Genomic DNA, 14,265 nt, shown 5'->3' with positions numbered 1-14,265 from the left:
ATTCCGTAATCTTCACAATTTACATATTTTGCACCATAGTGACCCATTACAATTCATATTTTTGAATGCATCGTAAACCTAATGTGTAAACATGCATTTCACGCGATTTTTACGTCAATCGCTTTGTTTTCGCTTGGACAGACGTATGCATGCCACGTTGTTGGGTTGAGGTCATTCCAATTGTGCAACTTTTAGGTGGCGCCAGAGGATCGCAAATGAGTTATCCTGATAGCAGTGGGTGGCCTAACACAACAATAACATGCTAACAGTGAGTACGCTAACACAACAATACCCTGATAGCAGTGGGTGGGCTAACACAACAATAACATGCTAACGTCGTGATTGTTGGTAGGGCTTGGTTGGGACCTCCAGACAATTTTTTTTTTCCCTTTTGCAAAAAATAAAGAATAAAAAATCCCAAAGAACTAATTAAAAACGATATATGTATGGATACCACAGATGCCTCTGAACATTTTGAGTGTTTGAAAAAAAAAAGAATGTTTTTATAACACAAAATACATCATTACGAAAATTGTAAAATGCGTAACTTAGGGTTTTTTTCATTTGAAGGACCCAAGGGTTAAACAATAGATTGTTGGTCTGTTTCGCAAAAGTTTGTCTTGATTGTAGCTTGATGTTGGATTTTACATGGCATTGCATTTTCTTGTCGCTTCTGGTTGTTTCAGTGTCGGTTTGTTGTTGTGTTTCAGTGTTCACGGTTGATTATTCGACTCCATTTTTTTTGGATCCAAGTAAATTGTTGTTTGGGTTTCGAGGTAGATTGTTGTCCGCTTCAGAGTAGATTGTTGTTCTATCCCAGAGAAGGAATGCTTTTCGGTTACAGCGTGGATTTGGTGTTCAATTGGGATGGACGGTTTTAACGTTACTTTACGTTTGTCCTGTTTGACAAAGGATTCTTGGTTCTGATTCTCGTATAGTTTTTTTTTGGGGGGGGGGGTGTTCGCAGTGTGTTCTTTGTCACAGGAGATTGATGTTTTGTATACTGTGGAGTGCTGTTCTTTTTAGACGATGACACCGTCGATTCAGAGTCGACTGCTGTGCGCTTTCACAGACATTGTTTTTCATCTTTCGGAGTAGATTGCAGGCAGCCGCCATCTTTTTTCTCTCGTGTTGTGGATGCATGCTTCAACTTGCCAGCAATCAACATTTGACATCGATGACTTTGCTCGCCTTTGAGAAGTCGCGGTGTCTTTATATTGGAGCTGGCAGCGTGGATCAAACCCAATCAGGCACTCCGGAGAAGTGGAGCCCATCCGCGGTGCCGGATCGAGTGTCCGGCAGGAGCGGTCGCCAGCAGGTGTTAAATGTTGTCGTAAATCGTGCCGTTAAAATAACACGCACGCTCGCACACGCGCGCCCGTAAAAAGGTGGAGCGGGGGAGTCGACTTCACGTTGATACCGCTTTAAAGCTAATTGCGGTGTCTGACTTGGTCGCCAGTCTTCAGTTGATTGACGGTCCGCAGGAGATTATTGTTGTAGTTCAGTGATTCTCTTTCAGGCGATTGCTGGTCTGTGTTTATTTTGTTTGTATTGCTTTGCAGTAGAGAGTAGTAGTAGTTGGTCCGTTTCAGAATTGCAGATTGCCGATTGATTCCACAGCAGATTATTTTGTATGCATTTTCTGTTGCACTCGATTTTTCGATTTTTAAAGTCGACTGTCGTTTCTCCCGTCCATTTTATGGTTGTTGAGTTTCATGGTTGGCCGTTGTACCGTACCAGAGTTGACCTCGCGGTGTGTTGTTATTTTTGTGTCGATTGTTGTTCAATGTCCCGTAAGATTCCTTCCAAACTTTGACAGTAGATCGCCGATCTGTTTCCGAGACGATTGCTGTTTGACTTCACGGGAGATTGTTGCCCTGTGTCAGAGTTTGACAGTCGATGTTCGAGCTCTTTGGCCCGTTTCACAGTGGATCGCTGCCCCCCCCCCCCCCCCCTTGTTCTCCAGATGCCCCCCGGGCCACATGATCCGCGTGAATGGCAGCAGGAAGTCATGCGTGTACACGTTGTGCGCCACGCGGCCGTGCCACCGCGGGACGTGCGTGGCGCAGTCGCCGTCCAAGTTCACCTGCCATTGCCCCGACGGCCACCGGGGGCGCCTGTGCGAGACGGCGCTGGCCGTCTACAGCGATGACGTGGGCCTCAGCTTCAGCTCGCTCTTCGCCATCTGCATCTGCTTCATGGCGCTACTGGGTAAGATCCCGTGTCATTCATTCATTCATGAATGAATGAATGAATGAATGAATGAATGAATGAATGCTTACTGTACCATATTTTTGATCCGCCGTTACTGGTGGGAAACGCGTGACCTCACCATGCATGCAAATCGCAGAGCCGACACGCGCGTGAGCCCCCAACCTGAGGCCACATGAGTCACGTGACGCCGATGACACGTCGCCGCAAAGGTTGAAATTGAGATTCCGTGAGAGAATGTTGGAGATGGCGACGATTTGGAGACTCTCAGTCTGTCACCTGCTGCTTATTTGCATAATGGTGTGTTCTTTCAAAAGCGTGTCGGCTCTGGGGTCTGCCCCCCCTGATCCCCCTCCCGCCCCCGCCACCGCAAATCACACTTGGGCACGTCGACAAATGACCTTCCTCTTGCCAGAGGAGATTTAAATATGCTCACCTTCATTATTATTGATTGTTTGATTGCATTTTCTTTCTCCGGGGTCATAACATGTAGCCTGAGTCTTATTTTATTATTTTCTCATTTCCCGTCTTGTCTTTTTTTCTTTTTTGTCTTGTTTGCTTGGTTTTATTTTGCGAGGTGGAAAAGCGACCTTGAAAGCACTCAAGCGGAATGCTCCCAATGGAGCTTTGATAGCACGCGACTTCTTTTCCCTTTTGAAAAAAAAAATAAAATAGATTGCACTATTGTCGATATCGGCGGCCCGGTAGTCCAGTGGTTAGCACGTCGGCTTCACAGTGCAGAGGTACCGGGTTCGATTCCAGCTCCGGCCTCCCTGTGTGGAGTTTGCCTGTTCTCCCCGGGCCTGCGTGGGTTTTCTCCGGGTGCTCCGGTTTCCTCCCACATTCCAAAAACATGCGTGGCAGGCTGATTGAACACTCTAAATTGTCCCTAGGTGTGAGTTTGAGTGCGAATGGTTGTTCGTCTCTGTGTGCCCTGCGATTGGCTGGCAACCGATTCAGGGTGTCCCCCGCCTACTGCTCGAAGACAGCTGGGATAGGCTCCGGCACCCCCCGCGACCCTAGTGAGGATCAAGCGGCTCGGAAGATGAATGAATGAATGAATATTGTCGATATCAAATTTTATCCAATAAAATAACAAACCGGTGGATGACTGGTTAGCGCGTCGGCTCACAGTGCAGAGGTGCAGGGTTCAATTCTGCGGCTGTGCGGGTTTTCTCAACCACCCCCACATTCTAAAAACATGCACGGCACACCAAATTCTCCCTCGGTGCCAGTGTGAGTGCGGATGGTTGTTCGTCTCTGTGTGCAACCGGTTCAGGGTGTCCCCCCCCCCCCCCCCCCCGCTCGCTTACTCCCCGAAGACGGCTGGGGTTGGCTCCGGCACACCCCGCAACCCCTCTTGAGGAGCAGCGGATCCCAAAAAAATGGATGGATGGAAAATAAGGCGGCAAATAAAGTGACAGTTGATACGCTTGACGAGGCCACCATGACGGTCCCGACGTGACCCCGGTTTCGAGCTGCGCCATAGCAACTCCAATCGGAACCGCGCCGACTGGAACCGAATCTGCGCGTTTTACCTTCAGATGAATCGTATCGCCCTCTCCGCATGTACACGTGAAAAAATGTTGTTTCGCAATTGGTTTGGATGATATTCTACGCGGGCCTTCGGTACTCCAGGTCTCTTCCGCACGGCCTATTACGCAAGCCCGTTGCGTACTTGCGACTTTACAGGACTAATTAATCCACGTCACTTGTTGCTCTTGATTTGAGAACCGCCCAATGATTCATCGTTGTTATTTGCGCATTATTGTCGTCGCGGCACGCTTGGCTTCGCCTTGGGAGGATTCGACCCCACCACCCCCATTGACAACGCACACACTCAATCTCATCTTGTTGCGCTGGTGTGCCGTGTTAAACTAGAGTGTGCGGAACAGGCGCCTCCTCCCCTCTCGTGTTTCTCCGTCTGCCGAGGATGAGAACGATGTGCCGCCGGGTGCGAGCTGTCGTCGGCGCCGCTCACAATGTTCCCCTTGTTTAATTGAGGACAATGCGCGCGGCAGGCAGTCGGCAGCGAGACAAGTTTGCAGATCACACGGCCGCGTAAGAAGAAGAAAGCCAAGATGACAAAGTCGATGAACGGGGCTTGCTCAGCTCCTTTGCTCCACAAAGACAAAAAAAAGGAAAGTGAAGGAAACTGCTGAACGGACTTTGACGCAGAAGTCCTTAATAATAAGTCCTCAAATCTTAGAAGTCTTCTTTGGAGCTCTCGAGACTGCCGCTACAAAAACAAAAATCTTGCCAGTGAATGGTGAAAAATGGAATCAACTGAAACTACTCGAGCAAACGTCATCACAAGATTAGCACAAATCTTGGTCTGCTAAACACACAAAGACCATTTTTTGTCTGCTTTTTGCCCCTTCCCACGGACAAAAAAAAAACTTCCCAAGATTAGATTGGAAACCTGATGTGACGTCCAAGAAATCACACGCAGCTCTCCGGAGCTCTCCGAGGACGTCACGAAATCAGCCCAGACGTTCGCTGGACTACTTGAGAATTTCTCCAATCGGATGACGAGGATCACGCACTTTCCACCCCCCCCCCCCATCACAATTTCCTCGCCGTCCCTCTCTGACCCGTCCACGGTCTCGTCAGCTCCCGTGAAAACATGCTTGCGCTTCACTTTTTTTCAGTGCCCATCACAAATTGCTCCAGATATTTCAATTTGGTCCAGAATTCTTCATCAGGAGAACCCCCCCCCCCCCCCGCCCCCCACACCCCCTCCTTTCATCACATCGCCCTCATCCTCCGACAGCTCCACTGGCTCCCTGCCAAACTTAGAATCAACTCCAAAATGCTTCTCTGGACATTTAAAGCAATCCATAACCTTGCCCCCCCCACCCGCCCCCCACCCCAGCTGTCTGATCTTCTTCAAATTTCCGTTCCCTTTCGTTCCCTCGGGTCCTCATGCTCCTCCACCTCTGTGTACCCTCCGCCCGTCTCAACAAGATAGGTGTTGGGGGGGCGGGGGGAGGGGGGGCGCAGAGCCTTCCGCCACTCTGCCCCCAAATTCTGGAACTCACTTCCACCTGACATCCGTGATATTGATTCTCTTGCCGCGTTCAAATCCCATCACCAAACCCACCGATTCAAAACCGCACACTCGGTTTAAAATTCATCTCTTCTCTTATTATTTATCATCATATCGGTGGTTTTACTGTTTTGTTCTTGATGTAAAGTGTCCTTGAGTGTTTTGAAAGGTGCTTATAAATAAAATGATTATTATTAGACACGTCTTGATCGGAGCCTGACCAGGTGGCTCATCTTGTAGCATTTGGAGAGAACCACGTCACTCCCGTCCTGAATTTTGGCAATTTTTCCTCTCTGACTAAATGAGAACCATCAATTTGGATTTTTAGGGGGGGGGGTGTTGTTTTTGTTTTTAAATCCACTTGACATCCACATTGACCCGAGGATAAAGAAGACTTAGGGAGTCGGAAAGTTGAAGCATGGGGGCGCGGAGGAAACCCCCCCCCCCCAAAAAAAAGAATATGAGGAAGCCATGGGACCTTGGAGGCAGCAAAAACAAATCAACACATCATGTTTCACTTTCTCGCTCTCTCTCTCTCGCACGCATGCAGGTCAGAAACAGTGATCAGATGTTCCACATCTCTTGTTTGGCCTTGAGAGGCCCCTTTGAGCCCACAACATCCGTCTTGTTCTTGGCCTCGACCTCAGCTTATATACACACACGCACACACACACACACACACACACACACACACAGCACTTGGCCTGTAGCTGGTGTTGGAAATTGATGCAAGCGTAGAATCCGTCTTGACAGCAGCTCATCTCAGATCTCTGTGTGCTCGTGTTGCTTTTGCATTCCCGCGAGTTTAATTTACTTTTCCGCTTTTATTATTTTTTTTTTGACTATCGCTCTCTCTTTTGTTTATTTTCCACGTTGACTTAATTTGATCTGTGTTAGTTTATCTGTCAGCTGGCCCATAGAAGACCCAATCAATTGAACCTAATCGAAAATCGGACAATTTTGGTCATTTTCACTTCAGTTTTACACACACTGAAATAGATTTCATTCATTTTGGATAACTCAGCACGTTTATTCATTATTTTCTAATTCAAAACATTTTAGATAAGAGTTCCTCTTTTAATTTTGTGGATTTTTGAGGGATTTTGAGTTTTTTTAAGGACTTTTCTTTTTTTTTAAAGGTGTTACCCTTTTCCAGATTTGTCATTTTCTCCCGATTTAGTTTTTGTTTGAGAATTCAATTCACTATTTCACAATTTTTCTCAATTTTCAAACCGTTTTTTTTCTGTTTCTGCTGACTTTTTTGCACATATCAGTTCCGTTTTTTAATTGATGTATTCTTAGCAACCTTTCTTAAAAAAAATCAAAACTTTCGAAAAAAAAAATCTAAATTTTCAAACAAAAAAATAAATTTGACTGTCATGATAGATTTCAGATTATAGATGTCATTCGATTTTTTTGTTGTAAATATTGACCTTTTACACTGATTTGTCTTATCTGTTTTTCTTCTTTTTTTAAACAAGTTGAGTCTTGTTTTTGTTGGATTGTTTTTTGTTTTTTTTTCACAATATCACTTTTTTTTTAAATGTGTTTTTGAAGCAGTTTTGGGGGAACCGTTTGGCCAAGTCTCACTTTGCACTTGTTGTTCTTCGGTTCCCCCCTCTTCCTTCTTGTCTTTCTTCATCTTCTTCTTCCCGCTGGAGCGTTGCACTGTGAAAACACTTTGATGGAGCAAATCTGCCAGAGTGGAGTTACGCCGCAGCAGTAAATGACTATTGATTTTTTTTCCCCCCTTACCTCCCTTTCCCGCACTCGTCCGTCTTTTTTTTTTTCCAGCCAAACGGGCGCACGCGTAACAGATGGTCAGCTGACGGGTGAGTGGCGATCGTCGGCGCGTGACGGATCGTCTTCTTCCAAACTTACTTGGAAAAAAAAATCGCAAAAGAAAATTGTGTTCGTTGGTCAACTAAAGAAAATTCACCCTCGCAAAAAATAAATAAAATAAATCCTGGAAAAAAAAGTGAAAAACGAGCAAAATGGGGAAAGATAAAAAAATGGTAATTGAAAGTTGCTTGTCAATTGTAAACGCACTAATACGTGAAGAAATTGTGAAAACTGTTCATTTTTGAGGAAAAATAGAAGTTAAAATTCAACAGCTGGCTGAACACCATAATCCCTCCATCCATCCATCCATCAATCAATTTTCCATTCCGCTTTATCCTCACAAGGGGGGGGGGGGTTGCTGGAGCCTCTCCCATCCATTTTCGGGCAGTAGGCGGAGGACACCGTGAACTGGTGCAGGGCACAAAGAGACACACGACCATCCACACTCACATTCACACCTCGCAAAGGACAATTTAGAGTCTTCAATCAGCCTGCCATGTTTTTGGAATGTGGGAAGAAACCGGAGTACCCGGAGAAAACCCATGCGGGCCCGGAAAGAACATACAAACTCCACACAGGGGAGGCCGGAGCCGGAATCGAACCCGGTGCTTCTGCACTCTGAGTTTGACACCGTAAACTTATAAAAAAGTGAAATATCCGTGCAAATTGGTTCCACAAAAATATTTTGGTTTTTTTCCCCCCCATTTTGGAGGAATAATAGGAATGAAAATTGAGAAGATGCGGACGATGATAACGGTGGCGGTGCATTTCAGTGCTGCTGCTGGGCATTTTCCTGTACACGCGCTGGAGGAGCTACAAGGGCCTGAAGGAGGGCGTGTACCACGTGTCGCACCACGACGGCTGGGAGGACGTCCGAGAGAACGTCCTCAACTACGACGAGGAGGGCGGCGGCGAGGAAGACCAGGTACCGCATCGCGGCCGACTTGACGACAACTGCAAGTGGAGATGCTGTCTTATACACTCTTATGAACATCGTTGGTGCGCGTTGATCCTCTGCGTGCACTCCGGCGGCTCCGTGATGCTTCTGCCATGTCGACCGCGCCCCTCCCTTGCGCTGAATCTAAAGGGAACGAGTTGACCCGCTTTGACTGGCCGGCTGTGTTCGCTCCCACAACGGCACAAACGCCCGTTTCTAAATGGGTCCATTTAAAAAAACAAAGACAAACAAAACTCCACCCATGCACATAGTTGAGGCTGTGAAAGAATTAAAGATTAAAATCCCCCCCCCCCCCGCCACCCCCGCCACCCCCAAATAATCTGTAAGTACTTAAAACATTTGTCATATCTAGTAGAAATAAAAAAAAACACATTTTTCAAACTAAACCAGTGAAAGACAATCTCAAAAATGTAAAATAAATAAATATAGAAAACAAAACAAAGAAAAAAATTCAATAACATTGTTGATCAAAAACGGCGACAAATGTTGCAAAAATAAATAAACATATACATCAAATCAACCAATATAGATTAGATTTATAAACCAAAAACGCGAGGTCTGTCCTGAAAATATGCAATATTAAAAAAAAAAAACAAATTTAAAATTAATTTAATAATAAAATACAATTAAATACATTTAATTTAAAATTTAAGTTGCGAAGGAAATTGTGAAAATTGCTGCAAAAATACAAAAACACTGAAAGAAAAAAAATCCCCCCCCTCCCTTCCCCACGCGAAAAAAACATTTCAAATCAAACATGAAAAACGGCCCGCATACAAAATGAAAACACACTTGCAAGCATGCATACAAACTCAGTTTGTCTTCCTGCGCGTACCTGACCTTGCTTCATTGTGCACCTGCAGCACAGGCACAAAAGTGCACCCCCCCCACCTCCCACCCCCTCGTGAACTTCCTCTTCCCACTGACATTTCTTTACACATTCACACGTGCAACCGTGTTGATTGACGGCTCATCACACATTGTTGTTGCTATCTCCAACGTGTGTGTGTGTGTGCTCGAGATGTGTCATTAGCGCACACACACACACAAGCTGGATGCTGATGCTGTTACCATGGCAACACAAATCTCAACCATGTGTGATTGTTCTTGAAAACACACACACACACGCCGAAGCCGCGACACAGCGCAGGAGACAAGAGTGAACGCAATTAACAGTGTTGGCGACGTTCAATTGTGCCCCACAAACACTCGGCAGTCCTTCAAAGCCCGCACACGCCCGTGTCGTCGTCGTCGCAGAGGCGCAGATGTTGGCGGAAATTCAGTCCAGCGTTGTTATTAAATCTCTCCGGAGGCCCCCCCCCCCCCAAAAAAGACCAAAAGGCTTTGAACTCATCATGGCGGCGACACTCGGCCGTCCTTCAGCTTCCTCGCGGTCACGCTTTCCTTCCTGTCGCATCAGCGCTCAGCCAGTGATTGGTCCCGAGCATCCGAGCCAGGACTCATTTTGTGTCGGATATCAACAAGCCGGACGCAAACGATTCGCTTTCAAGCGTCAACACGGAAAATAGCGCAAACTCAGCAATATCGTAAGGAGTGAAGACGTGGAAAAACGGCCAGCTTGTTTTTTTTTTTCATTCATTCATTCATCTTCCGTACCGCTTGATCCTCACTAGGGTCGCGGGGGGTGCTGGAGCCCATCCCAGCTGTCTCCGGGCAGTAGGCGGGGGACACCCTGAACCGGTTGCCAGCCAATCGCAGGGCACACAGAAACGAACAACCATTCGCACTCACACTCACACCTAGGGACAATTTAGAGCGTCCAATCAGCCTACCATGCATGTTTTTGGAACGTGGGAGGAAACCGGAGCACCCGGAGAAAACCCACGCAGGCCCGGGGAGAACATGCAAACTCCACACAGGGAGGCCGGAGCTGGAATCGAACCTGGTACCTCTGCACTGTGAAGCCCACGTGCTAACCACTGGACTACCGGGCCGCCTGTTTTTTTTTTTTTTTTTTAATTCTCATTCAAAGTTTGATTCTTCCTTTCTCCGTACTTCTTAACGAATGAGAGCCGGCGCGCGTGCGCGTGCGCTTGTTGTGTGCAGAACGCGTACGACATGGCCGAACTCCAGAAGTCCCTGCAGCCCAGCCCGGCCCAGTCGCTGCAATATTGTCGTTCCCGGGCGCCGCACCGCCCGGCGCCGCTGCCGCCGCACCACCACTTCCTCCACCAGGCCTCGACGCCACGGGCCTGCGGCCAGCCGCCGGACGCCCCCGCCTGCGGCACGCCGCCCCCGTCGTCGGCCTGCGGGGCGCGGCGCGACGTGGCGCCCGCCCGCTTGCCGGCCCAGGGGCGGCCCCCCCTCCGGCGCTCGCTCTCCTTCTCCAGCCAGGACCTGGCCCGCTACCTGTGCGAGATCATCCGCGACGCCGACCGGCACCCGGACACGGGGCCCTTTGACTCGCTGCAGGTGTTCTCCACCGAGGGCGGGGGCTCCCCGGCGGGCTCGCTCAGCTCCTTCAGCTCAGCGGGCTTGGACGACGGGGCGGCCGACGCCCGGCGCCAGGAGACGCTCGGGGACTGGGGGCCGCGCTTCGAGAAGCTGAGGGCGCTGTACGAGCGGGCCGAGGCCAGCGACCTCTGAACTCTGGCCGCGCGGGACCCTTTCCGGGTCGCGGCGGGTGACCCCTGGACAAACGCGCGCGCTCATGCACCGACTCTTGATGTTATTTGCTGTCAGGCGATTCGCCGGGGAACGGAACGTGGCGGTCGAGCTTCAGGACGACATCTCGGGGTGGGGCGGCGGGGGCGGCTGACCCCCCCCCCTGCCGTCAACCGAGGTCCCGTAAATGTGAAAATCAATGGCTTTGGCTGTGTTTTTATACACGCAACAGCAGAGACACCTCAAAATGTCTTTTTCGCATCATTGCCCGTTTCTTGTTGTGTAAATAATCCCTTGACGGCCATTTTAGTGGGCGCACAGTCGAGCATGTCTCCGGCCAACACCGTCGCAGCAACGATTCAACTGCGCAGACAACGCTGCCGCGGCGCCTTTCTGGCCGTCCGACGACATCCAGTGACATTTAACAATTCAACGTAAAAAAGCCGCAGGGAGTTACGAAGCGTTTCATCTCACTCACTCGCTGGCCCGCCAATCAATGAAACACTTGGCAAAGGAAGGCAAAAGCCAGTGCACGAGTGTACCCCCCCGCGCCGTGTGGCCCGGCTTCAAAAAGAAATGAGAAAGCTGGACGATGTCATCAAGTGCCTGATTCGCTGGTCCGCCGTGAGCTTTGTCGCACACGCTAACGTGGAAATTTGATGTGGAGAAGGTGTCGCGGTTGCTCCCGCTATTAGCAGCGGAAGGTTCCGATGTGGCACGGCTGGAGAAGAAAGCCGCCAAAATGAGCGCGGCAGCTTCAAAAACAAAACAAAAAAAGAGAATCCCATTTTGTTTTTTTGTGGCTTGTCAAAAAACAACAAAAAAGAGAATCCCATTTTGTTTTTTTGTGGGCTTGTCAACTGAAAAAAAAAACCAACACTCCTTTGATGTTTACAGAAATCAGCGTGGGGAAGCGATATGGACAAAAGTATTGAGACACAGCGAAAGACCAGACCAATTTTTGACAAATTTGCACCGAATTTTACTGTCGACCATTTCCCACTATTTTTTACAATTTTCACTTTTTTTTTGTTTTGTTTTGGACAGCTTTCAAAATGTTTTCAAAACGTTTTCTCATATACAGTTGGACCGTTTTTCATTCATTTTTTTCATGCTTTTTCAAATGGACAATTTGCACTATTTTGACAATTTGTCACTTTTTTTGAGGAGGACGGGAGGACTTTCGATATTGTGGCCATTTTTCACCCACATTTTCGTAAATGTCATTCTTGAAATCGTCATTTGTCATTCATTTTCACTTTTCATTTAGTTAGACGCCTCCATGTGTGCGCGCGTGTGTGCGGCGTCTTAAATAACACAACCTTGATTTTTTTTTTAATCAAGCCGACTGTCAGCCGAGAAGAGTTTTCATCCCGTCTCCAACCGCATGATGGATCGCTGGGCGGCCGGGTTCAAATCAGCAAGCTCGGGCCAGGATGAATTCTCTTGAGTTTTGTGAACTTCAGCTTGCGAGCAAGGTTTGACTTTTGCGAGTACTGCATCATTAAAAGAATACAGCATCCAAACACGCGCAGCCACTTCCCTCTTGCGATGTGATTTCGGCACATTCAGCAGGTTTGTCGAAAAAGTTGTTTGGACCTTGTTCGGCATTTCTCTCGCTTGGCGGCGACTCAACGACAACGAAAGGATGTTTGCGTCGACCATGTCGGAAATTAAGCTTGAGCGCCAAATTCATGCAAGCGTTTGCACGGCCATCGCAGGTCCGCGTGTCCCAAGACTTTTGTCCATATGTTCCGGAGGGATCTTTGCGGACTTTTGTTTTATCTTTGTTTGTTTCGTTCGGTGTGATGTTGATTGCGCACGCGCGACGCTTCTTCGCGCCGCTTCTTGTACATAGACAGAGAAACAGATTATTTATGTGACAGCCGAGTGGAAAACGATCAAGAAGTTAAAGAAAAAAAAAATTAAAAAATCATTTTCTAAAAAATAAAAAAAACAAAAAAAACATCCGTGAAGACGAGCCTTGACGAGGTTTGCGCTTTGTATTTGCTCTCGTTTGTTTTCCTCAGTCAAGTCGACTGCTGCCGGAGTGCAAATCCAAAATGGCCGAGCGTCTTTTTTGGTGAGGCGCAATACTGAGCGGCGACCGTGGCCGGACACGCAATTTTTCCCGTTTCATCTTAATTTTCCACCTCGTTCAGCCTTTTTCACGTCGACTGTTTTTGATGAGCCATTCGCAATCCTTATTGTTTGTTTTTTTTTGTCCATTTTGAAACATGCTCGGTATTTAACCTTTTCCCATCTTTACTCTTTTTGGAACACTTTGTACTCTTCAAAGACGTCCTTTCAATATGCCACAAAATTTTCATTTCAGACCCTTCATTTTTTGGAAAAATAATTTTATGAAATACTATTATTAACTCTAATAGGAAAACAAAATATTTTCCAATAATCAAAGATCATGGCTGTTTAAAAATATGCTTATTGTATTTTTTTTTTTCATTTTTGGTCACTTATGACATTTTAATTTTTTTTGCATCATTTTTTTGCAAGAAACATTTCACATCATTGTTTTCTTTTATCAAGAGCATCATTTTGAGGCGAAAATGTTGACCAGATTAGCCAATTCCACGCCACCCCATATATTTTTTTAAAATGGTAAAAATGAGTCATTTGGATTCATTTTTTCCAACATTTTTATTCTTGTTTTGAAACAAAAACCTTTTTTTTTCCTCCCCCGCCCCAAAGCAGTGAACCTGAAAGTGTGTTGCCCTGTTTACCCCCCCCCCCCCCTCCCCCCGTTTGCTAAGTGGTGTGCCGTGAGAGTCTCGTGACGCTCAAAAGAATCATTGCTTACGTCACCGTTTTGGCATTTGAGTACAACCGCTTTTCTTGTTGAACGACTGCTTGTTTTCATTCTTTTATGAATTGACATTGGATTGAAATGGTCACCGAGTAACTCTTTTGCTGTTTCCTTAATTTTATGTGCGGCGCATAATGCTGCCTACAATCATTTTTCATATTCTCTTGAGGAATAAAATCTGTCTCGTTTCTGATGAACACTTATGTCTCCTACCCTACTGTATTGGTCATGATGGTGGTAGTTGAAATTGATTTTTTTGGTGTTCAGTTTGAGAAGCACTGACAAAAAAAAAAAAAAAAAAAGTTCAGTGACGGCGATGCCGCCTGTCAATCACGTGCTGCGAAAACGCGCCATATTCTCCACTCGGTCTTTTTCTTCTTGTCAACTCCTCCGCAGCTGCCACAAAGCTTCTTTTCATACACAAGTGATGCACCGGCAACACTCGCTGGGACTATTTGGGATTGCCACGGAGTATCAGCACCGCAATTTCCTCACGGCTTCCATTATTCATGCCACACCGTCTGCGTGTGCGTGCGATGATTGGAGTGCAAGGTCGAGGAGTGGACTGATGAGAATAAGGGCGGCGAGGGGGGGGGGGGAGCAAAAACATGACAGAAATCCCAACGGGGCTCGCTTGCTGGGGTTCACTAACTGCTGCTCGGGAGCACCTTTGCTCACGTGGCACGAGCTGTTGGGTGACATTTAGCTCGCACATTCAACTCCAGGGTCTCCCGCTCAAGACTGCGGCGGTCAACT

The 14,265-nt window shown here is 47.3% G+C and overlaps 1 protein-coding gene across 1 annotated transcript in view; it reads left to right on the top strand.

Moving 5' to 3' along the window:
* Positions 1 to 13,708, top strand: part of si:ch211-186j3.6 (neural-cadherin) — a 197,455-nt gene extending 183,747 nt beyond the window's left edge. Inside the window, exons 36-38 of the mRNA XM_052062613.1 lie at positions 1,967 to 2,211; positions 7,876 to 8,027; positions 10,128 to 13,708. Coding sequence (XP_051918573.1) covers positions 1,967 to 2,211; positions 7,876 to 8,027; positions 10,128 to 10,667 — 937 coding nt within the window. The 3' untranslated portion in view covers positions 10,668 to 13,708. The remainder of the gene's footprint in view (positions 1 to 1,966; positions 2,212 to 7,875; positions 8,028 to 10,127) is intronic.
* The last annotated feature ends 557 nt before the right edge of the window (positions 13,709 to 14,265 follow it).

The sequence above is a fragment of the Hippocampus zosterae genome, chromosome 4, assembly GCF_025434085.1.
Source record: "Hippocampus zosterae strain Florida chromosome 4, ASM2543408v3, whole genome shotgun sequence".
In the NCBI taxonomy this organism is placed as follows: Eukaryota; Metazoa; Chordata; class Actinopteri; order Syngnathiformes; family Syngnathidae; genus Hippocampus; species Hippocampus zosterae.
This window is presented reverse-complemented; position numbering and strand designations above follow the sequence as displayed.